This window comes from Lactuca sativa, chromosome 9 (genome assembly GCF_002870075.4).
Source record: "Lactuca sativa cultivar Salinas chromosome 9, Lsat_Salinas_v11, whole genome shotgun sequence".
Classification (NCBI taxonomy): Eukaryota; Viridiplantae; Streptophyta; class Magnoliopsida; order Asterales; family Asteraceae; genus Lactuca; species Lactuca sativa.
In genome coordinates this window covers 57437528-57462253 of record NC_056631.2, presented here as the reverse complement: position 1 = coordinate 57462253, position 24726 = coordinate 57437528, and the positions used below count along the sequence as shown (strand labels likewise).

The window sequence follows — 24726 nt, the reverse complement described above, 5'->3', positions numbered from 1 at the left end:
TTCCGCTTCACGGAGCTCAAACGGTAACTCTTTGGCAGTTTGACTTTACATGTTAAGAATCACCGACTTTTGTGCTAAATTACAAAGCAACTTCGTCTGCCAAATCATCTATATCTTGCATCTCTAAATCTAATTATGATGAAGATCAGTTGAGGCCATGAATCACTTCAACTTCTCTAACGTCACTGCCTTGGTGAACATGTTTGGAGGGTTCTTAATACCAAAGATCTTCTTCAAATTGAGTATACATTCACTTATCAACTCTCTGATGAAAATGATATATCTTTTTGATGTGTTTTCATTATTAAATGAAACAGTAGATCATTTTCAAGGCGAAGCACACTTTGATTGTCGCAATGTAAAACACAATCTTCTTAATCCATGCCCAACTATTAGAGAAAATTCTTCAATCAAAATGGTTTTTTTGGCTTCTCCCAAAAATCTATAAAAGAGACTTGTCGGACAGACAAAAATTATAATGTATCATTTGTTAGTTGATGAGTAAATTTCAAGTTTAGTCCCTATACTTTAGTCAAAATGGTAAGATTGATCTAAATTTTGACATCTTCTCGGAGTCAATCTTAAGTTTACGGTCGCTTCCAAAATGAAATGCAAGTTTTAAATTGTACTAGATTTGAGATTTTTAGTAAATCATAGGGACCAAATCCACAACAAGACGTAGACTTAAGGACAAATTTGGGATGATTTTAAATAATGGACCAAACTTGTGATTTTGAGTAAAGCAGAAGGACTAAATTTATAATTTACTCTTATTTCAAAGTTGCATTGATGTGATGAAAAAACTACAAACCTTAGATGAAGTTGCGATACCATGAGCTACGCTCCAACTGGAGAGAAAAACGTGTTTCGTGGCTACGAATCTGCGAGAATTTTGTGTTTGAGAGACAGAAGATGCGACTTCACAGGGTAGCGATTGAACGATGTCACTTCCACAAACAAGGAGACACCGAAGAGACCAATGTGGTAAGACAGAGAGAGAAAATTCGGGGGAAAAGGGGAAATTGATTAAGGGAAAATTACGAAGATGTAAGAAGAAGAAGAAGAAGAAATAGACGATGAATCTGAAAAAAATTATTGTGAATCAACCGGGAAGTATTCAAGTTTTTGCAATGCAGATCGATCATTGTCACTGGAATGGAATAATGCTGGAAGTTATATAGAGCTGGTTCAAAAGGAAGCGAGCTCTGATTTTTCTGCGTGGAAAAGAAAATCTTATACAAATCAATCCTAGGGATTCGTTGAAGTTTGAAAATGGTAGGTGAATTTTATTTTTTTCCTTCTTCAAATTTATTTCTATCAACTACAACGATTTTGCATTCTGATTCTATGTTACTTTCTGTAATCATACGTTTATTGATGGTGATAGTGAAGTTTTTTTTAGGAAAATATACATATCCTATTTCACGATGCAATTAAGATTCTAATGATTTGTAGTTTCAGTTTGTACAATTACATTACATTACTAGAATTCATTTGAAGTCAGTAATGTGGATTATGCAGAATATGGTTGTAGTTGTTGATGGGATGCGATTACATCTTATAGTTATAGCATCCCTTTAAGCTATTTTCATATGAATATTACCAAAATAGTTTCCGAATGCTGTTATGGAGCTTAACAGGCAAACCTTTACACATACCTACATTCATTCATCTGTATTTCCATCAATCAATCAATTCATCCTTATGTGCATATGGCTACTTAGATATACTATTGATATCTGTTAACAATATTGCATAGACTTACAGTGTGTTTATGACTTTATGTACAACAGAGCACTTCAGTGAATATCATAGTAGGATCTTATGTCTGGGTTGAAGACCCAGACAAAGCATGGATTGATGGGCAGGTTACAAAGATTACTGGGCAAGAAGCAGAAATCGAGACTCCTGACCTAAAAAAGGTTTCTAGCTCACATTTTATTTTAAAAACTATATTTTAATGTCACTCTTAATGACTGCTTGTTAATAACATGAGTGCTTTTTCATGATTTCTCTTTCAGGTTGTTGCTAAATTATCAAAAGTGTATCCAAAGGATACAGAAGCTCCTGCTGGTGGTGTTGATGACATGACAAAACTATCTTATTTACATGAGCCAGGAGTCTTGCAGAACATAAGAAGCAGATATGAACTCAATGAAATTTATGTAAGTTTCCTTATTCATGTGAAAATTAAAACCTAACTAAGATTGCTTTGTTTCCTTCTTACATGTTTGAAATGGTGACAGACTTACACTGGCAATATTCTAATTGCAATCAATCCGTTCCAAAAGTTACCTCATTTGTATGATAGTCATATGATGGATGAATACAAAGGAGCACCTTTTGGAGAACTGAGTCCCCATGTTTTTGCAGTTGCTGATGTCTCTTACAGGTCATTCTTGTTTTCTGAATAAGTTACATCATCAAAGCTAATATCTAATTCTAATCAATGGAATAATATATACAGGGCTATGATCAATGAGGGAAAGAGCAATTCCATTCTGGTGAGTGGGGAAAGTGGAGCAGGTAAAACAGAGACAACAAAAATGCTGATGCGGTATTTAGCTTATTTGGGAGGAAGGAAAGCTACAGAAGGTCGCACAGTTGAACAACAAGTCCTCGAAGTATGATACATGACGTATAGTTCTATACTTAATTATTATACTCTAGTTTATGCCACTTTACATATATTATATATAATATATATATATATATATATATATATATATATATATATATATATATATATAATCACGATTAAACTTATGACATCATTGTGAGTGCAGTCAAATCCAGTTCTTGAAGCATTTGGGAATGCTAAAACTGTTAGAAATAACAATTCCAGGTGATTTGCTTCATGTTATGTAATGAAACAAAGTGATGTTTCTATGTCATTTTCCATCTTGCTTTAGGCTTCAGTTTTTTGTTTTTATTGTTTGTTAATAATATAAACTAGAGTGAATTTACAAAAATGGTTCATGTGCTTTATTATTTTTACCATGGTCAGTCCAAAATTGAAACTTTTTCACTTTTGGTCCTTATTTCAAGGTTTCATGTTGGTTTTGGTCCCTGGAACCTTATAATAGGGTTCAAAATAAGAAAGTCACAGACTCACAGGGACCAAAATCAATACATAACATTGAAATCAAGACCAAAATTTAAAAAGATTTCAAGTTTGAACCAATCAAGGTTAAAACCAGAAAGTACAAGGACCATTATTTAACTTACTCTACAAAGAGTAAATTCCAAAAATGGCCCACAAGCTTTATGATTTTTACCATGTTTAGTCCAAAACTGAAACCTTTTTCAGCTTTGGTCCTCATTTCAAGATTTTGTATCCGATTTCCCTCCCTTAAAAACTTGAAATAAGGAATATAATTGATATGAAACCTTGAAATAAGGATCAAAATCAGAAAGATGTAGGGACCAAAATGGATATTAAACCATGAAATAAGGACCAAAATGGGAAAACATTTCAATTTTAGACCGAGCATGGTAAAAGTGAGAAAGCACATTGACCATTTTTTTTTAAAAGTTACTCAAGCCAATAGTATATGATTGGTAGCTACCATAAAGTGATCAATTAGAATTCTTTTTGTATTTCATAGATTCTAATCTAACAATATTATCTTGTATTTAATAATATTCCAGCCGTTTTGGAAAATTTGTTGAGATCCAATTTGACAAACATGGGAGAATATCAGGAGCAGCCATCAGGACTTATCTTCTAGAAAGATCTCGTGTTTGCCAAATAAATGATCCTGAACGCAACTATCATTGTTTTTACCTTCTATGTGCAGCACCACAAGAGGTATATAAATATACATTATCATTAATTTGTTAGCAACTTATCTTTTTATATAAACTTGAGGCTATATTTTTATGTGTTATTAGGAAATTGAGAGGTATCAGTTAGGAAGCCCAAAATCTTTTCACTATCTCAACCAATCAAAATGCTATGAGCTTGTTGATGTTAATGATGCCCATGAGTATCTTGCAACAAGGAGAGCCATGGATATTGTTGGAATAAGTAAAGAAGAGCAGGTATGAAACTATATCCCCTCATAATTTTTATTTTGTTTATTCATGGCCAAATTGCAGAGAATAGCAACATAATGTAGTTTGCTTTTTACATATTGCTATTTTTAGTAAAGAATGTAAGCATGTTCCTGTTATATGTACATAAATGTAACTACATTGCTATTATGATTAAAATGTAAATTATATTTCTGATATTGGTAAAAAGAGTAAAGTAGGTTGCTATTTCATGCATTTTTCCCTTTTATTCAATGACATATGGAAGAGTTATTAGTACCTTTTCCTTATCCTCACAGGAAGCAATTTTTAGAGTTACTGCTGCTATTCTTCATCTTGGGAATATTGAATTCACCAAAGGGAAAGAGGTCGATTCTTCAGTTTTAAAAGACGAAAGAGCTAAATTTCATCTAAAGATGACAGCAGAGCTTCTTATGTATATCTGTTTCCAAATCCTTGAAACTTTGTGAATTTAATAAAGGGTTAAATGCAAGAAATAGTCATGTACTTTCATTGATTTGTTTATTGTAGAATCCTACATTGCTCTTTCTTGCAATTATCCCTTTTGTAATTTGGAATGAGTTGTGGTGAATTTATGAGCTTTATTCAGGTGTGATTATGTGGGTTTAGAAGATGCATTGTGTAAAAGAGTGATGATTACTCCTGAAGAAATTATCAAAAGAAGTCTTGATCCAACTAGTGCATTAGTCAGCAGAGATGGATTGGCTAAAACAATATATTCAAGATTATTTGATTGGTATGAAGTATGAAGCTGTTTTAATGATAATTTATTTAAAATAAAAACCTCTTTTATGAACTTGTTAATTTGCAGGTTGGTGGAAAAAATTAATGTTTCAATTGGGCAAGATCGTACATCAAAATGTTTAATTGGGGTTCTTGATATTTATGGTTTTGAAAGCTTCAAGAACAACAGGTGGCACCCAAGCTTTATCTTTTGATTACTTTCATACTCCATGCATTCCAAAATTATAGCTACATATTGACTTTGAAAAGCCAGATGTTAGAGTAAATTACAACTCTAGACCCTATGGTATGTCAAAAGTTATGCTTTTCATTAAAATGTTTCATTTATTGCACATGTGGTCCTTAAATATTAGTTTTGTTGCAAGGCTTGTCCCTATTACTAATGGTTATAAAAAAATCTTTGTATAGTCCAAAGAAAAAAAATACTATATCTCCTTCACTCTCTTCATTTTCTTCTTTTCAAACCCTAAAAAAATCCTCAATCTCCTTGATCTTAAACTCTAAAAACCAACCAAAACCTAGATAAACTATAACTAAAGGAAAATCAAGATCCAAATAAAAAACCCCCACAAATTTACAGTTTTTTAAACTATTTTATTGCATAAAAAGTTCAAACCCAGTCATCAAAAGAATAAAAATGGTAAATTTATGGGTTTTCTTTTGATTTGATCTTGATTTTCTTAGTTATAGTTTATTTTTTTTGGATTTGGGTTCGGGTTTAGAGTTTAAGATTAAAAAAATTAAGGATTTTTTAGGAGTTTACTTGAAGAAGATAAAAGAGATTTTGATGTGGGCAAAATAGTCATTTTGCATTGGATTTAACATGGACGAACCTTGCGGCAAAACTAATCTTTTGGGACCACCTGTGCAACAAATGAAACATCCGGACGAAAACCATAACTTTTAATATACCACAGGGACTATTATTGTAATTTACTCCTGATGTTATTTGACAGTTGTTATCTTTAATGTTGTCGATCATACACGTGCAGCTTTGAGCAATTTTGCATCAACTTCACAAATGAGAAATTACAGCAACATTTTAACCAGGTATATAATTACTAAATCTGATTATCATTATTTTGATATGCTATTAAGAAATTTTCTGAAGAGTCTCCTTTTGAATTTCAGCATGTGTTTAAAATGGAGCAAGAGGAATATACAAAAGAAGCTATTAATTGGAGCTACATTGAGTTTGTAGATAACCAAGATGTTTTAGATCTTATTGAAAAGGTATATATATATATATATATACACACACACACACACACATACAAGCTGATATATGTTTTGTCAACTACATAATTTTCTGAATTTATAATTTTATATCACAGAAACCTGGTGGAATCATTGCTCTCCTGGATGAAGCTTGGTAAAATAAATTTGCTTTCACATATGCTAACTAAAATTTCATATAACTGATTACATATTTTTGTTTCTATTTTAGTATGTTCCCAAAGTCAACACATGAAACATTTTCAAACAAGCTTTATCATACATTCAAAAATCACAAACGATTTGTGAAACCCAAGTTGTCACGTACAGATTTCACAATTGCACATTATGCTGGAGAGGTATATACATGTTTTAGTCAACATTTTGCTTCTAAATAATGTTAAATTCTATGTTTTTTTGTTAATTGTACCTCTGTTATTTTATAAATTTCAGGTCCAATACCAATCCAATCAATTTCTTGACAAAAATAAAGACTATGTTGTCCCTGAACATCAAGACTTATTGGGTTCTTCTAGATGTGCCTTTGTAGCTGGTCTTTTCCCTCCAGTTTGTGAAGAGTCACCTAAATCTTCTAAATTCTCTTCAATTGGTTCTCGTTTTAAGGTATTTTTTTTTTTAATCAGGGTAAATTACAGGAAATAGGTACCCTTTTTTACCATTATATACAATGTACTTAAAGAGACTGATGTTAATATTCATTTTCTTAATTGATGCAGTATCAATTGCAACAACTAATGGAGACACTAAATGCTACAGAACCTCATTATATTAGATGTGTAAAACCAAATAATCAACTGAAACCTGCGATATTTGAGAACTCCAACATCTTGCAACAATTGCGGTGTGGCGTGAGTAGACTATAATTATTTGAATTTCCCATTTTACCCTCTCTTTCTACACTTGTATGTAACTATCTTTCTTATTCTATTCTAAACTGTTCAGGGTGTTTTAGAGGCAATCAGAATCAGCTGTGCTGGTTACCCTACACGCCGTGCTTTCTTTGAATTTGTAAACAGATTTGGACTTCTTTGCCCTGAAGCCTTAACAGGATGGTAGAACTTTTCTTCACCCTCAAATGTAACCCTAGATTTATTACTATCATTTATCTTCCATTTGTTTAATTCCACATCTTTTAAAAACATTTCCTTGATTCCCTCATCCAGCTTCGATGAAAAAACTGCATGTGGGAAGATTCTAGAAAAGAAGGGAATCAAAGGCTTTCAGGTATGTAAACATACATATATACATATATATCCAATCCATGTATATATATACTTATAAGTTATAATACAGATTGGAAAAACAAAGGTGTTTCTAAGAGCTGGACAGATGGCTGAACTAGATGCAAGAAGAACAGAAGTCCTGAGTAGTGCAGCACAAATTATTCAAAGAAGAATACGAACACATATTGCTCATAAACAATTTATAGAAATTCGGAAATCTTCAGTGGTTATACAATCTTTTTGTAGAAGTGAGCCTCTAGAATCGTAAATTTTGATCTCATTCTCCTATTACTAAGAAAACTATTGAAATAACTTCAATGACTTTTAGGTAGATTGGCTTGCAAACGTTTTGATGAGTTAAGAAGGATAAGAGCTGCAATAACAATCCAAAAGCACTTGAGAAAGTATCGTGCGCGTGTGGCCTACAGTAAGCTCCGTGTGGCTGTGCTTGAAGTGCAAACTGTCATACGTGGACAAAAGGCTCGTAAGGAGTTCATATTTAAGAAACGAACTAAAGCTGCAATTAAAATTCAGGTTACTTTTATAACTTTATCTATCATTTTGTATCCTTATATATATATATATATATATATATATATATATATATATATATATATATATATATATATATTACAAGATTTTAAATTATTATATTTTTTTTGCAGACTCGATGGCGTTGTTATAGAGATTCTAAATATTATAAAAAGCTAAAAAGGGGAGCTATAGTTACACAGTGTAGATGGAGGGGAAGAATTGCAAGGAGAGAGTTACGAAAGCTTAAAATGGTCAGTTACAATTTTTATTTTAAAATTTTTAAAATTATTGTTTCATGACTTAATATATATATATATATATATATATATATATATATATATATATATATATATTTTTTTTTTTTTTTTTTTTAATTTAATATTGTTCCAGGCTGCACGGGAAACAGGTGCACTTAAAGAAGCAAAAGATAAGCTTGAAAAACAATTGGAGGAGCTGACGTGGCGCATACAGTTGGAAAAACGTTTAAGGGTAATGTATTTTATATCTTAAAAGCCAATTTGAGGGAAATAGCAACATACTTTGTAAGCAATGTACTAAAAGTTTTTATCCATAATGACAATGTACTTATGAGTTTCTACTATAAACTGGAAATTTAAATCCATTTTGAATTTTTTTTTTCAACTTTTTGCTTATGTGGCAAACAATTGCCAAATCGTTAAAATATGTTTAAAGGGGTCTAAACTTGAGGACATATTTTCAGACTGACTTGGAAGAAGCAAAAGCAAGTGAGGCTCAAAAATTTCAAAATGCTGTGGAAGCTTTACAAAAAAAACTTGATGAAGCAAATGCAAATTTAGTCAAGGAGAAAGAGGAGGCAGCCAGGAAAGCTGTAGAAGAGGCGCCACCTGTCATTCAAGAAAAAGAAGTACTTGTTCAAGATACTAAAAAGATTGAATCCATGACCACAGAGATCAACGAGTTAAAGGTAATGAACTTACTTGATCTTCATTTTACAATCATGAAATGAATATTGACCTTTTTGCCCTTGCAGGCGTTGTTGGAGTCGGAAAAGAAACACTCTGCTGATTTAGAGAAGAAGTTAGGTGAATCTCAAGAGTGTAGTGAAGAAAGACGCAAGAAGTTGGAAGATTCAGATAATAAAGTACAACAGCTACAGGATTCCATGACCAGGTTAGGCTTTGTGATTTTCAAGGGCAATTCGGTAAATTTCCGCATCATATTCTAACTTCTCCATTAGGCTGGAAGATAAGCTCCAGAATTTGGAATCAGAGAGTAAAGTTTTCCGCCAACAAGCTGTGGCAATGGCACCTAATAAGTTCCTCTTACGTAATAAATCTATCCTTCAGGTATTATTTAATATTATTGAATAGTAATAGTAATAATAATGATTATTATAATAATAATAGCAACAAGTCCAATTTACAATTTTTGCAGAGATCAGACAGCGGACATTTATTTGCAGATACAAAGCCGCCTCTTGTATTGTTTCTCTTAAACACAGCTCTTGTTCTCAAATATGTAACGCTTTATTTCTTTGATTTTAAGAATATATTATTTATTAGGATCTGCATAGTGTGTCGATGAACACAAGGGATCTATCAGAACTGGATGATAAACCACAAAAATCACTGAACGAAAAACAGTTGGAAAATCAAGAGCTACTCATCAAATGCATTGGAAAACACATAGGATTTGCAGGGAACAGACCAATTGCAGCTTGTATTATATACAAATGTCTTCTTCAGTGGAGATCTTTTGAAGTTGAAAGAACATGTGTTTTTGATCGCATCATCCAGACCATTGGTCATGCAATCGAGGTTGGTTCCAACTAGGATTTTTTATTTTTAATTTTTTTATTTTTTGGGTTTCTAAGTTTTGTTTTTATTTTCTGTGTGTTAAAAGAAAGCACAGGATAATAATGATATATTGGCGTATTGGTTATCGAATGCCTCGACTCTTTTGCTTCTACTTCAACGCACTCTTAAAGCAAGTGGTTCAGCAACTGGACTGGGCCCACAACGTCGTCGAACATCCGCAACGCTTTTTGGGAGGACTGTAAGTGTATTATTGGATTTTTCTGGAAGTTTGATATTTTATCAATTTTAATTATTTTATAAAATGGTAAAATGTATTGTTAGAGTTTCCGTGGAGCTCCTCAAGGAGTGAACCTTTCGTTTATGAATGGAGGGTTAAGTGCACTAGAAGCCGTAAGCCAAGTGGAAGCCAAATATCCAGCCTTGTTATTTAAACAGCAACTTACAGCCTATGTTGAAAAAATATATGGAATGATTCGTGATAACCTAAAGAAAGAAATATCTCCACTCTTGGGCTTGTGTATTCAAGTAATCCCTTATCAATCACACCACTATTCATATTCTTAATTATTTATTTATTTATTTATTTTTAAAAAAAAAATTAAAAGGCACCAAGAACTTCGAGAGCAAGCTTAGTGAAGGGGGGAGCATCACGGTCTGTTAATAGCGCAGCTCAACAAGCTTTGATTGCTCATTGGCAAGGGATTGTCAAGAGCCTCGGGGAATTCTTGAACACGTTAAAAACAAATCATGTTAGTCAAATTTTCTTATTTATTCTTTTCTTGTTTTCCTATATATATATATATATATATATATATATATATATATATATATATATATATATATATATATATATATATATATATATATATATATATATATATATATATATATCATCGACAAATAGAATAGAGTTCAAATTATAACATGAAAAATTGATATGTAATAGTAAGTTCACTTGATTCCATTCCTACAGGTACCACCATTTTTGGTACGCAAAATTTTCACACAAATATTTTCATTCATCAATGTTCAACTGTTTAACAGGTCGGTATACTTAACTTGAATCACAATCACTAACAATATTGCAATTTTATTCAAGATTATGATTGTTCTTTTTATTTTTCCACTCTGCAGTCTTCTTTTGAGACGTGAATGCTGTTCATTCAGCAACGGTGAATACGTGAAAGCAGGACTTGCTGAATTAAAAAACTGGTGTTATTATGCGACTGATGAGGTAGCTATTTTTGAGTCTTGTGTTATTTTTTTTAAAAAAAGAAAAAATTACTTTTTGTTAAACAAAAACAAGTGCAGTATGCAGGTTCAGCATGGGAGGAGTTGAAACATATACGGCAGGCTATTGGGTTTTTGGTACTAGATTATATTATAATTTTCTCTCAAAAGAATAACATTTTATTTCTGGGTTTTCAGGATTTAATTTGTTTTGCTTTCGCAAATATAATTGAATCTAGGTTATTCATCAAAAGCCAAAGAAAACCCTCGAGGAAATAAGTCGTGGTCTCTGTCCTGTGAGTTATCCTAAGAATGACATTTTCTTAATTTACTTTTTTTTTTTTTTTTCTTTTTTTACATGAATCTGTGGTGTACAGGTTCTTAGTGTACAACAGTTGTACCGGATTAGTACCATGTATTGGGATGATAAATACGGCACACATAGTGTGTCCACAGAAGTAAATACCTCATTTCATTTCATGTCTTTTTTTTTTCCATTAAGAAATTAAAGAAACATATGTATCTGTGTGTTGTTGATTAGGTTATATCAAGCATGAGGGTGATGATGACTGAAGAAAACAATGCAATCAGTAATTCTTTCTTGTTGGATGATGATTCCAGGTTAGAAAGGGCATTTAAGAAGGTTTTTTTTTAGTAATTACTTATTACTTATGGGGTGGGGTTATTAATATTATATATATGGCAGCATTCCATTTTCGGTTGATGATATATCAAAGTCAATGGAGCAGATAGAGATCCAGGATGTGGAGCCTCCAAATCTAATCCGTGAGAATTCTGGATTTAGTTTTCTGTTTCCACAGACCGATTAACTACTCTACTCAGATTTACCTCGTTTTCTCCAAATTAATGTGGGCCCATAACACCCAACCTGTCTCTGTTCTGCTGGAATAACAAAAAAGAAGAAGCACAAGAAATGTGGGTATAAGCCATACAGAAACAACCAAACCAGTGTTTTGTTTCGTGGGCCCCACCCAACCCCCGCGTGTCAAGAATTATATATATGGCTTTATACATTACAGTCGGTTTGTTGTACAACACTACTAGTTATTATTGTTTATCTTCATCAGTATATATATAAGTTATACTACTGTAGTAGTAGTGTAAAAGATTTCACATTTCACACAAATCCTTTATCAACTCATGCTCATACTCACACATACTCCATTAAAATACAAACACTTGAGAGCCATGAGTGTATGAGTATTCACAAAACCCTGAAATGTACCAACCATATTGAAGACCAAATTTACAAGAATATGCTAATTATGTTAGTTAAACTAAACTTACTTTTTCAAAGTACATACTTCTCATAATTGTTCTGTCTTCTCTCATTGAACTCATTTGTCAAGAAGTGTAACAAAAACTTGAAAGCGAAACAAAATTCTGACATGAATGAATGTATAAAATAAATATAAATAATATACAATATAGTACTAATTCTAGACTATAAAATATATTACTAGTACTACTATACAATATATAGAATTATGTTCGTTGGGTTTGATAGTTTCTTCGTTGGAGAGCACCAAAATTATACCACTACATTGTATATAGGTCATAAAATAGAATAGTCATATGCCATATAAAGACGTAACATTAGTTTGTTTATGCACATATGCCATGTAAAGATGTAACATTAGTTTGTTTATGCACATATATGTCCCGGATAAAAAAGTTTTAAGTTGCAGAAATCGAAGAGTTCATATTAATCATTGCATTTTGTTTTTTAGTTTATATTGCATTTTGACAGTATTCATATATATTTTTATCGATTTGCACATGGGGGTGGGGCCTTTTGTTCACCATTACTTAGACAAACACATTGATGATTATTTCAAACACGAGTCCCAAACATTCCACAAACGATTAAATCAATCTAAGAAACTGTTACATTATGGTGGAACCGAATCTTGTGAATATGAAGTGAGGTCCTTCAAACCTATCACATAAATTATATATATATATATATATATATATATATATATATATATATATATATATATATATATATATATCGAGAACCCCTTACGAGAGTGCCTAGCATACGTTGGATTTGTCATTAAGTTGTTTGCATGCTAATTTCAATACAAGTGTTGTTTAGCATACATAAGCATCGTCTTCTTGAATTTTAAAACTAAGAAAATGGAAGCCAAAAAGAGAAAGGAAAAGAAATGAAAGACAAAAAAACCAATTGTGTTTTCGAGTTTGAAGGAAAGGAAAAAAAATAGAATTTTTTGTTTTCCCTCGTAATTGTGTAATTGTGTGTCTATATATTATCAGTTTTCAATTTCTTGACATTATATAGACAATGTTAACTCACACGATCCTTTAACTTTTAAAAAAATGAATATTGTTGACTTTTTAAATTAGGTAATTGTAGTGAATCATGAACATTGGTTTGGCATGCTGAATTAAAGAACACACAATGAACACGGTGATTTCGGTGTTTAAGAGATGCATTCGATTATGTATGGTGTTACAAAAAGGGATCTAGATCTAAATCTACATAAATAACACACACTTACACACTCAATTTTTACATCTCTCAAGCACACCTCCATAAGTGGTATGAACCCACCTTATATAGAGGTGTTTACATGTTTTTCTCTCTCTCACTCTCTATCTCATGTCACAAGACTAATGTACCACATACAAGTGGGTCTACAAAAGTCAACCCATTTACAAAGTCATACATGAATAACTTTGCACCTAACATTCTCCCCCTAAAAGTTAGAAATGGATGACCCACTTCAAATCTTCCAAAATCGAGCAACTACGCGATTCGAGCCTCAAGCGTGACACATGTTGAGATGAACTTAAAATCTTTAACTCTTCCATGGTTCTTCAATTTGGGCTCTAGGATGTGAGACCAAACGAACCGAGAATGATCAAGAGCTTCTCAAACTCCAAATAATCACCCTAAAGTTGAGCATAAAAACACACCCCAAAAATCTTCAATAAATCCAAACCCATTTCGAACCGAATCACTTCCGAATCTCCAGTCGCATCATTACGTAAACTTCAAAAATTCAAGGTCACTTCGGTCTTCAAATCTGCGTAATATGAAAAATTCAAGTTTGAATTTTCATATAAATTTCTCCCCCTTTTTATAATCGAAATTTGATTATAAAACCTTCAAGGAAAGAGAATGTGCTCTATTCGGATTTTTTCGTGTCAAAACTCCCCCTTAACGTGTGACATAAACTTTGTGCTTTAATCCGGAAAATCAAAAAAATCTTCAATTTTTAGCTTTGTTCACGGACCGCCTTTGACAAAATTTCTCAAAAATAGGTAGAAATTGTCAATTTCAAAATTTTGCAGTGACCCGGTGTGCCCAAAACAGCCAAAAACGCGAAACTCTCCCCCTGGATAGAAAACGTCAATTCGCATAAACTACAGGGGCTTGAAATGCATTTTCTTCAATTTTTCAGCAAAATCAGCAAAATCGAGTTGCTTGTGCCAAACTGTCGAAATTTCAGGGACTGTTTACGAAAATTCTTCATTCTTCCGAAAGTAATTCCAAATGTCGAAATGTGTAAAATGTGGCAAAGTCTCGAAAATTACCCAACTGTCGAAATTGGACCATTTGTGCCACTTCCTTAAAAATGCAGGGACCAAAATCGAAAATGATTGTTTTCTTCCCCAACCTAAGGAAATTAAATGCATATAACGAAACTTCATCTTCACTTCACTTCGTTAATCAGGTAACGAAGTCTAACACCATTGATATTCAAGCTTTCTTTTTCCAGCATCAATATAACGAAATTTTAGCATCATTTTAACGAAATTGTCGAATGCTTATTCATGAACATAAACTCTTACTCATTCAGCTTCGCTTTTTATCCAACAGCAACTCAATCATCAAGAAATCTAAACATTCTATCTTTAGCCCCAAAATCGATTCCATAACCGAAACTTTCGAAATCCAAACATTAATTGATTTCAGTCGACTTTGCTTTTCCAAATCATCAATTCTTTCGAAAATTTAATAACCCGGTCGATATTAGTTCACCTACAAACCATCGACTGTGAACAATTGAACTGCCTTTTTCCAGTCGACTTCCATTCAATTAGACATCAAAATCAAATTTCGAAATCTGATTCTTTGACTTTAACATCAGTCGAAATTGATGCTAACACCTTGAATCAAATTTTGATATCAAGCGATTCTTCAATAATCGAACACTATTTTGACTTCAATCGATTTAAGCTTTGACTATCTCGCTTCATCTGTTAGTTATCAAAATTTTCCTGTTCGTCAATTGTCATCAATAACCAAATATCGACCAACATCACCATCCACATCAAGCCTTTGAAATCGATTTCACAAAAGAACCCTCCAACCCTTCGAAATCGATCAGTCTCCAAGATATCGATACTTGACTCTAAGCATCAGACATCAATCAAAAACACCAAGCAAGTCGATTTTATTCCAATCGATACGTAGTTGAAGTCAGACGATGATAATCCAATTGTACAACTCAGTGACACATGCGTACAAGTTGAACCAAGAACAACGACTTTGACTTTTTGTTTTGACTCTTCAATTCATCAATTGACAAACACAAATCCACAAATCTATCATCGATTTTCAAATCAGTCAGAGAATAATTGATTGTTCTTGATCAATTTCATCCAAATCAAAGAATTTGATCGACAATTACTTGATCATCATCAGCTTGGGAATAGAATAAATCATACCCAACCGATTCACAATTCCAACTCAATAATCAAAGCTGATCAAATGATAAAAACAAAATCATCGTTGAATTTCCACTTCAACTCATTCCCAATTTCTTTCCAGACATAAACTAGAAACCTTATCGGATTCGATTTCGACCTCAAGCAATCAATTAATAAAAAATTTTAATGTCGATTTTCAATAATCTGTTAATCAAATGAGATCGATTTACCAACAACAACTCACGAATCGAACAACCGAGAATGATCGAATGTAGTTCATCGGATAAAAGAATTACTCAGCTGTAATTGGGCTCAACTGTACGATATGAACAGTAACGTTTGGGCTCCATATTTTTGGATCGAATGAACAATGACGAAATTTATTTTGATTTTAGGCTTGATCTTAAAAAAAATTATTGGATTATAGGGGGGATTGAAACAAATTTAATCCAATGAATAAAAACAATTCAAAAATCAAGAAAGCACGAATTAACAAGATTTAGAGAGATCATAGAGAGAGACTCACCAAAGATGCTCAAGTTGTGACAAATTTAGCCAAACCGATAACCGTTTCTTCAAACAATCATGTTGATCTTCGAAGACCCGCTCTGATACCAATTGTAGAAGAATTGAAACGAGTATTCGAAAGTAAATCAGAGTAATTCAAGTAATGATTACGAATGAACACACGATGTAAATATGATCTGGTTTCAGCTTCAATTACTTTCAAAGAACTTGAGTACAAACAAGATAACAGAAAATGGGAAAAAACTCTCTTACCTACACTCAAGTTCAGACCCTATTTATAGGATACTGAAAGTACAAAAAATACTAAGGACTAAACATTCAGTTTTGACTAAACAAATGCCTTACGCCCCGAGTTCCAATTAACGAGAGAAGTCGAGAGAAAAGAATGGAATTGGAGAGAAAGAAGGATTCAGTGGCGTTCCCGAGTTAATTTTTTGGAGTGATTTGGGAAGAAAGGAAAGGAAATCGGAGGTATCTTTTCTCTCCTAATCTTCCACCCAAATTGGAGAGATTTGGAGAGAAGAGAATCAATGATACATAGAAAATCCCGTGATTACCATATTACCCTTGAACCATATAAAATCACGTAACAACAGCAAAACGCAGGAAAATACAATCGCTGCTACAGTGCTTCTTCCTCCTTCACGCTGCTACTGTGCTTCTTCCTTCTTCACGCTCTGTTGAAGCTGTTCACTTCTAACACCAGGTTTCATTTTTTTTTTGATATCCTGTAATACGATTCTTCTTCTTCTGAACACAGTCTCTTCATCGATTTCTTTTGTATAATTATTATCTGCCACATCAGAAACCTGTGATTATAGAACTCATCCAGAAATTGATTAAAAAATTAAAATTGAAACAAACAAAATACTATAAACACAAGGAATATAAATTATAAACTAAAGTGATAGCTCTCTTATTCAACAGTATTGATGATAGGAACAACAAATTTACCTAGTGTTCATTGAATAGTTGTGAATTCATTAATGTTCTTGAGGAATTAGGCTTTGGAACAAGAACTACATGTCCACTTATTTTGCTATGCTTTAGAGATTCGAAACACCATGTAATGTTGCAGCATTTTCCCCATTTTATTTTCTGTACTAAGTCAAAATTAAAAGCCTTTAAATCAAACAGAGGAACCACAAAATGTTTTGAAACACAGTAATACTCAGAAAAATTCTACTTAAAACTAAAAAAGAATCGACTTTATTTGTTAACTAAAACTCAGAACATATACATACATAATATACTAGTTAATAATATAATTACATATATACCCTTTGATATGATTTCCATGTATCAAGATATATAGCTATGGAGATGATCAAACAACCAATCCCATATGTACAAGATTGAAGAAGATTGAGTTGCTCTATTGTCTGTCCTCATGATGTACATTGTCTAATGTAGTCAAAAAATTCTTTGGTATCTAATTTATTTGCTTTTAAATAGTAAAATTAAATTGGATGAGGTTCTTATGTCGTCCTATAATGGTTCCGTAACTCTGTTTAGATATAGAGTTAGTTATCACAATTTTAGAACAATTTCACTGTAATAAATACTAAAAAATCAAGTCATAGGCTCCTTAACCAATCCTAGTTGTTAAATATCTCTATAACCTATAAAACAAGATTCACAGTTTAATAATTTTCATAAAATAGGTAACGATGGATAGTGACCTACAAACACCAACTCAATTTCTCAGAGTTAGGCAAAGGCAAGTAGTTTATCTGATTTGCTTGTTAATGGCCATTCTGACACATCATGCCCTTGCTAACACAAATCGTCCCAAATTACCTTCTAGGAAACTTATTTTAAAACAACGACGTATACGTGAACAGTTGCTACACGACCTTTCAAACGACGGTCAATGTACTATCTTACAAGAGGTTGGTGGTCTTCGAGCTACTCAACGCATGTCCATTGAAGAGCATGTTGCAAGATTTTTGCACATTGTCGTCAATGATTTTAGAAAGCGATTTGTCTCTTGGCTATACTGTCACACCCCCAAACCAGACGGCGGATACGTCTGGGGGTGGAGGACTTCATTTGTAGTATCACAACACATGTATCATAGTAATCAAAACACAAACAACCATTGTATTTAAAAGTATAATATTTACATGTGTTCAATCATTGTATATTGAAACCAAAATAGTATTACAAAAGAAGAAGATAAGACTCCTAATGGCTCCATCTTCTCAAAAAGCTTGGGTAGTACCTGTTATTATTTCCCTGATAATACAAGTAATTTGAAAAGAGAGTATCACCAATAAGTTGAGTGAGTACATAAGTCTTTATGTTTGAATGGGTGTCTTTGTATTTTGAATATGAAACACTTCTAGAAAATCCCATATTTTCTGTGGTATGTGAAAAGTAGTTTTATTCCCATAAAACCGTCTTATTTGTAAACCATTGTATTTGTAAAACTTGTATTTGAGAGTGTGCCTGACTTCACTAGCTGTTATCGAAAACTATAGTATATCATTGTACTTTGCATTTTGTAAACTGGTACTTTGAAGATATACTTACGTTTAGTTGTTTATACACTAACGTGTTGTTAATATCTTTTTAATGAGTTATTATAACCATACTAAGAAATGAACGCCTGATGAGCGCTTAAACTGTTGATAACAATTGCCACTCATTGGCGTGTATGCCTGACTGTAGCTAGCAGCTTGAGTGCGGGGTTGTCAATCCCGATATAGATCTACACACAACTTGTTTCGATCCCCGAACTGGAGATTCTGGTTATAATGTCAGGGCTTTACTTTGGTTGTCTAAACTGAATTAAACAACCTGAATTGAATGTCTCATAAAAAGCATATAAACGTTACATGTATATTAGTTATGAAACCCAATCATTCTGAAATAAATGATTGACAGTATGTTCTTGACTTAGTATCCTGAACATGTATTTGATAAGTGTAAACCCTTGATTTGTTTTGAATTAAAACCCTTATAGCATGTAAAACAGTGTATTCATATGAATTATAGCTCTATGTATCATAAATTATACCTATTATAATTTATACGTACTTTAGGAACTGGTAAATAACTATTTTTGCATGTAATCCTTTGCTCAACGTATTACAAAGGTTAATTAAACTGATGAAATAGCTTTTATATTTATATACATATACAATTTTATATATAGGTAAAATTTAAACGACCTTCGGACAAATAACCGGTACTATAAGACCACATCCAAACAAGGAAAAGGACCTAGAATGAATTATTAGTCCTAAGCCTTTTAAATCTTATTTATATTAAATTATATATACAAATATGTATATTTGGGAAAAATATATGTTTATAAAAGAGTTCAATATTTGAAGTATTTTTGATGCTTTAAAATCATTTTATCGTGATTTGAAATCATTTATTTATAACACAAAGTTGTTGTGTTATACTTGTATTTCCCCCCTTAAAACAGTAGAAATTATGAAAATACGGGGGTATGAACTCACTTGATAGGTGGTAATTCGGACAGGGTTTCGTTTCACGAAAAGGAGTTTATTTGTCGAGAAGCCGGCTCAAATCGGGCAGAGTTTTGATAGGAGAGAGGATGAATTCTTGAGAATTTTGGGGCTTCACGGCTTACTTTGGGCTCGAGTCTTGATACCGGGGCTTTAAGGGTTGTATATAAGCTTAAGGGAGTGGAAAAGGTGAAAGAGGGTAAAATTTGGGGTGAAAAAGTGTAAATTCTTCGGAACCCTCGCATGGCTTATATAGGCCGAAGCCTCGGATCCGAAGCTTATGCGAGGCTATGCGAGGCTGACACTTTGCGAAGGGAAGCAACTTCGGTTCGGAGGTGGTAGGCTCGGATTGGATCAGACCTCGATCCAATGGGAAGAGGGAACGTGCGAAGGAGTGTCCGAGGAGGGTGCGAGGTGTCACACCCCCGAACCAAACGGCGGAAACGTCCGGGGGCTGTCGTGACTCAATTGAATACCATAACATTGAATATATATGAAACAAAACAACATTCGTCACCATTCATCAACATAGTACAACCAGTAGTGTTTACATGTCATACATTGTTTAAGACATTACATTTCCAAAAATTAATGTTGTTTGGTTCATTCAAAAATAAACTACAACCGTCACTGAGTATGATTTCCCTTGATTCACTGGTTCCCTGAGAATACAAGTATTTTGAAAAACGTCAACATATGAAATGTTGGTGAGTTCATAAGTAGTGTTGGAAATCGAATGTTTGTATTGCTTGAAAAACCACCAGAAAATCCGATATTTTCTGAAAAGAAAAGCTTTGGAAAACGTTTGTGAAGATCCATAGGTATGCTTGTTTGTTTCTATACTTGTAAAAAAAATGTTCATTGAAGATGTATGCATTTCAAATCTGTATGTATTGAAAACCCTAGGAAAACCCGATGTTCTCCTAGTTCCTTGAATTACATGAAGTTACATTGAAACCATTGCATAGCGTATAGTGTCAGTCACAGGCGACGTTGGAAGGTTCTCGAGCAGGATTATTTACTACAAACCCGCGTTACACAAACGCCCAGTTTATAGTTATACTAACGAACCCGAAGGCGTCGTCAGTACTAATCGCGTTATCCAATCGCCCTGACTAGGTGTAGTCCCACATCCGAAGAGAAAGAGGTCACGAAGACCCCGGTGACTCCATTAACCGGTTGGGGATATAGTGTACGAGGGGTCCCAGACCCGCCTCGCAAAAAAAAACAGACTCCACTGGCGACACTAAAGGACCCTTGGGGACCAGTAGTCTACAGCCATTGAAAGTCCGGTTACGTCGTGTCGGATTGGTAAAACCCAACACTTCGTAAGATAGAGGTCTTCGGGCCTTAAGATCAGGTCATTGGGCTAGCTAGGCTCAACGAACAAGATTTTACACTTTTGGGGCCCAAAGATGGTGCGTAGACGTCTGTGCACACTCGTATGTATAGTGAATTCCAAATCGTTAGTTGTATGAATCGTAGTGTCGTAGTGTCATAGCGTCGTAGTGTTAGTAGTTTTCGGATTTTATTGGTTCGAGACCGAACCAATTCGTTTAACAACGACTTTTGGTATTGTAGTGTATTGAATTTCGTAGATAGCCGTGATGCCATTATTTAATCAAATTGTGTATATTGAATTAGCCTTGAAATATTCCTGTTTTCAGCCCCTCATTATTTGTAAAATTTACATTTTCAACCCTTTTTATTAAATACTTCCCGGTTTGGTCCTTAAACTATTTTTCTTGACATTTTAACACCAAAAATTATTGAAATTAATATTTTCCAGCATATTTTTCAAAGAAAACAGTTTAAGTCCCTGAAAATGCAGTTTTTCTCGGTTTTAGCCCATCTTTTCGCAATTTTGACAATTTTGGCCCAAAATGGAAAATTTTTGCAACTTTGGTCCTTTTTAAATTTAAAAAGCATTTTAAACCTTTGAAAAGGATTTGGAACACTTATAGTCCACTGTTTTACAGAAAGTTACAGTTTTGGCCCTCCAAAACAGAAAAATTCGCATAATGGGCCTTATTGGGCCGAAATTTTCATTTTTAGCCCAATAAGCTTGAAATTTATGTTTTTAATCCCCCAAATGAGTATATTTCCAGAACTTTATTTATAGAAACTGTTTTGGCACACTTCATCCATCAGAATCTGTGAAATGTCAATTTGGGCCCTTATTTTTGCATTTTTCACATTTTAGGCCCAAAATTTGTGTTTTTAACCCAAAGAAAATTATCACTAACCCACTTAGCCATTTTTCTTGAAGCTCTTTGTGTTTAGAAATATATTTGAAGCTAAAATCATTTAACACAAGATATATCTCGGTTTTGATGAGTTTTAAGGCTAGATCCAACATAAAAACACATAAAAGCATACATATAAGCATGGAAATCATACAAGGCATACAAATACATATAGATCTACACTTTCACTTGTATTCCCCCCCCACAAAAACTCATAAAAACAGAAAATAGGGGTATGAATCTCACCTTGGGTGGGTAGTTTCGGTTCTTGAAGAAAAATTGGAAGAAATGAAGTGATTTTTGGCCCTTGCACTCCTTGATGAATTTTTCGAGATTATGGGGTTTCTAGAGTGCAAGATCATGGTTTTTACATGGATTAGGAAGAGATTTTAATAACAAAAGAATTTAAACCATAGATCCATGAATAATCTTACCTTAGATGATGATTTACTTGCAAAATCCTCTTGGAAAGTCCCTAAATTTCGAGATCTTGGATGGAGAAGAGGAAGAAGTCTTGAGTGAATTTTAGAGAGAGTTTGTGAGTGTTTTGTGTGTGTGTGTGTAAACTCTCGGCCAAACAAGGAGAAAGAGAAGAGAAAGAGTTTGAGTTGACATTCCTTGGTACATGTTGGTCCATGCATGGAGATATGTGGGATAATAGTGAGGTGGCAAGTGTTAAGTCAACCCTTTCTCATGGGCTTGATTTGGGCCGAAAATGGGAAGGAAAAAAAAAGGTTTTTGGGCTTTTTGCTCCTAAGCCCAACATTAGTGTTAATTAGGGTGTGTTTTAAGTCTAAAGGAGTGTAGTAGGATTCTTATGTTTTTCTTGAACTAGTTTTAGGTTATTCATGTATCAAGGCTCTTAATCCATTCTATTCATGACCTAAAATGTTGGAATAAGTAAATATGGGTCCACTTAGAGTCCAATTAGGGTTCTAAGCCCATGATAGTCTAATTAGAAGCTTATTGGTCCATTTGGATCCAATAAGGAAGTCTTAGTCCAAAATGGACTTAACCAAAACTTCTAGGATCTCCAATTGTTTGATGACTATTTATAGTACTTGTATCTTGCATTTGATTAAAGTTTTTGATTCTCATTAACTTGAATGTATAGATTACATAGCTTAAAATTCACAGTTGTGACATCATCCCCCCGTTATAGGGAATTTCGTCCCGAAATTCAGTTTGAAGGCTAGATTTGAGAATGCTAGAATAGGTGAGGGTACTTCTGCTTCATTTGATCTTCGCGTTCCCACGTGAACTCTGGCCCACGCTTTGCGTTCCACCGTACCTTCACGATCGGGATGCGACTTTGTTTAGTACGCTTCACCTCCCTGTCCATGATTTCGATTGGTTCTTCGACGAACAGGAGATTCTCATTGATTTCGATTTCGTCAAGAGGAATGACGAGAGTTTCATCTGATAGGCACTTTTTCAGATTAGAAACATGAAACACGGGGTGTACACCGTTTAGCTCAGCGGGTAGTTGTAGTCTGTAGGCTACCGGACCTATTCGGGCGACGATTTCGAAAGGTCCAATGTACCGTGGGTTTAGCTTTCCTCGTTTTCCGAAACGTATAACTCCTTTCCAGGGTGAGACCTTCAACAATACTCGATCACCGACCTGGAACTCTAAGGGCTTTCGCCGTTTATCAGCGTAGCTCTTTTGCCGGTCACGCGATGCCTGTAATCGAGCTTTGATCTGGACAATCTTTTCTGTGGTCTCGCGAATGATTTCCGGTCCTGTCATTGCCCTATCCGACGTATGTGTTCTTGCTAGCTGGGTGTCACCTACTTCAGCCCAACATAACGGTGATCTACATTTACGCCCGTACAGTGCTTCGAAAGGGGCCACCTTAATGCTCGAATGATAACTATTGTTATATGAAAACTCGATCAACGGTAGGTGGGTATCCCAAGACTTTCCGAAGTCTATCACACATGCACGAAGCATGTCTTCAAGCATCTGAATGGTTCGTTCGCTTTGACCGTCTGTTTGTGGGTGATACGCGGTGCTCATATCAAGATGAGTTCCCATTGCCTTGTGGAGCGACTGCCAAAAGCGTGACGTGAACCTACTGTCCCTATCCGAAATGATGGATTTTGGCACTCCATGAAGTCTTACAATCTCTCGTAGGTACAAACGCGTCAGCCTCTCCATCTTGTAGGACTCTTTGATGGGCAGGAAATGGGCAGATTTCGTCAGTCGGTCGATTATTACCCATATGGTGTCCAATCCGTCCGACGTCTTGGGCAGCTTGGTCACGAAGTCCATAGAAATCCCCTCCCATTTCCACTCAGGGATTGTTGGTTGCTGTAACAATCCGGAAGGTTTCTGGTATTCCACTTTTACTTTGGCACACGTAAGGCACTTACTAACATAAGTTGCGATTTCCGCCTTCATGTTAGGCCACCAATAGTGCTGCTTAATGTCCAAATACATCTTGTCCGAACCAGGATGAATGGAGTATCGTGTCTTGTGGGCTTCCTTCATAACGATCTCCCTGAATCCTCCGATTTTTGGAACCCAAATACGGTTCATGAAGTAGTATACCCCATTCTCTTTGACTTCCAGGTTCTTCTCCATTCCGCGTAATGCCTCGCTAGTTCTGTTTTCCGTTTTCATAGCCTCTGCCTGGGCTGCTGCAATTTGAGTGGTCAGATGAGACTGAATGGTTATCGAGTGCGTTTTCGTACGGCGATTTGTGTATTCCTTCCGACTTAATGCGTCAGCTACCACGTTGGCCTTGCCTGGATGGTACCTGATCTCGCATTCGTAGTCGTTTAACAATTCCACCCATCTTCGTTGTCTCATATTCAGCTCCTTCTGATTCAAGATGTGCTGGAGGCTCTTGTGGTCCGTAAAGATGGTGCACTTTGTACCGTACAGGTAGTGCCTCCAAATTTTTAGAGCGAAGACCACAGCTCCCAGTTCTAGGTCATG

The 24726-nt window shown here is 34.3% G+C and overlaps 1 protein-coding gene across 2 annotated transcripts; it reads left to right on the top strand.

Moving 5' to 3' along the window:
- The first annotated feature begins 824 nt into the window (after positions 1–824).
- Positions 825–11969, top strand: LOC111909390 (myosin-11). Of its 2 annotated transcripts, XM_052767367.1 has the most exons (38): positions 825–1275; positions 1794–1922; positions 2022–2165; positions 2247–2392; positions 2468–2624; positions 2787–2845; positions 3652–3811; positions 3895–4044; positions 4335–4471; positions 4646–4792; positions 4868–4969; positions 5793–5850; positions 5932–6033; positions 6135–6172; positions 6248–6374; positions 6469–6639; positions 6753–6884; positions 6979–7088; positions 7200–7260; positions 7330–7507; positions 7588–7793; positions 7925–8044; positions 8184–8282; positions 8515–8739; positions 8806–8945; positions 9013–9121; positions 9210–9254; positions 9338–9592; positions 9678–9830; positions 9914–10117; positions 10198–10341; positions 10566–10636; positions 10727–10826; positions 10904–10960; positions 11062–11118; positions 11200–11280; positions 11364–11443; positions 11529–11969. In XM_052767367.1, exons 1-38 carry the CDS (start codon positions 1273–1275, stop codon positions 11650–11652), a joined length of 4581 nt encoding a protein of 1526 aa, XP_052623327.1. In that variant the 5' UTR covers positions 825–1272; the 3' UTR covers positions 11653–11969. The 2 variants fall into 2 exon arrangements, with proteins under 2 accessions (XP_052623327.1, XP_052623328.1); XM_052767368.1 differs by lacking the exons at positions 825–1275; positions 1794–1922; positions 2022–2165; positions 2247–2392 and having other exon boundaries at positions 2496–2638.
- Positions 11970–24726: the final 12757 nt, after the last annotated feature.

What these genes read in the sequence shown, in the direction of transcription:
- LOC111909390 (XM_052767367.1), top strand. An exon ending in CCTGAAGCCTTAACAGGATG is followed by an intron (nt 7,089 to 7,199) that starts GTAGAACTTTTC and finishes TCCCTCATCCAG; the next exon opens with CTTCGATGAAAAAACTGCAT. An exon ending in GTTATTATGCGACTGATGAG is followed by an intron (nt 10,827 to 10,903) that starts GTAGCTATTTTT and finishes AAACAAGTGCAG; the next exon opens with TATGCAGGTTCAGCATGGGA.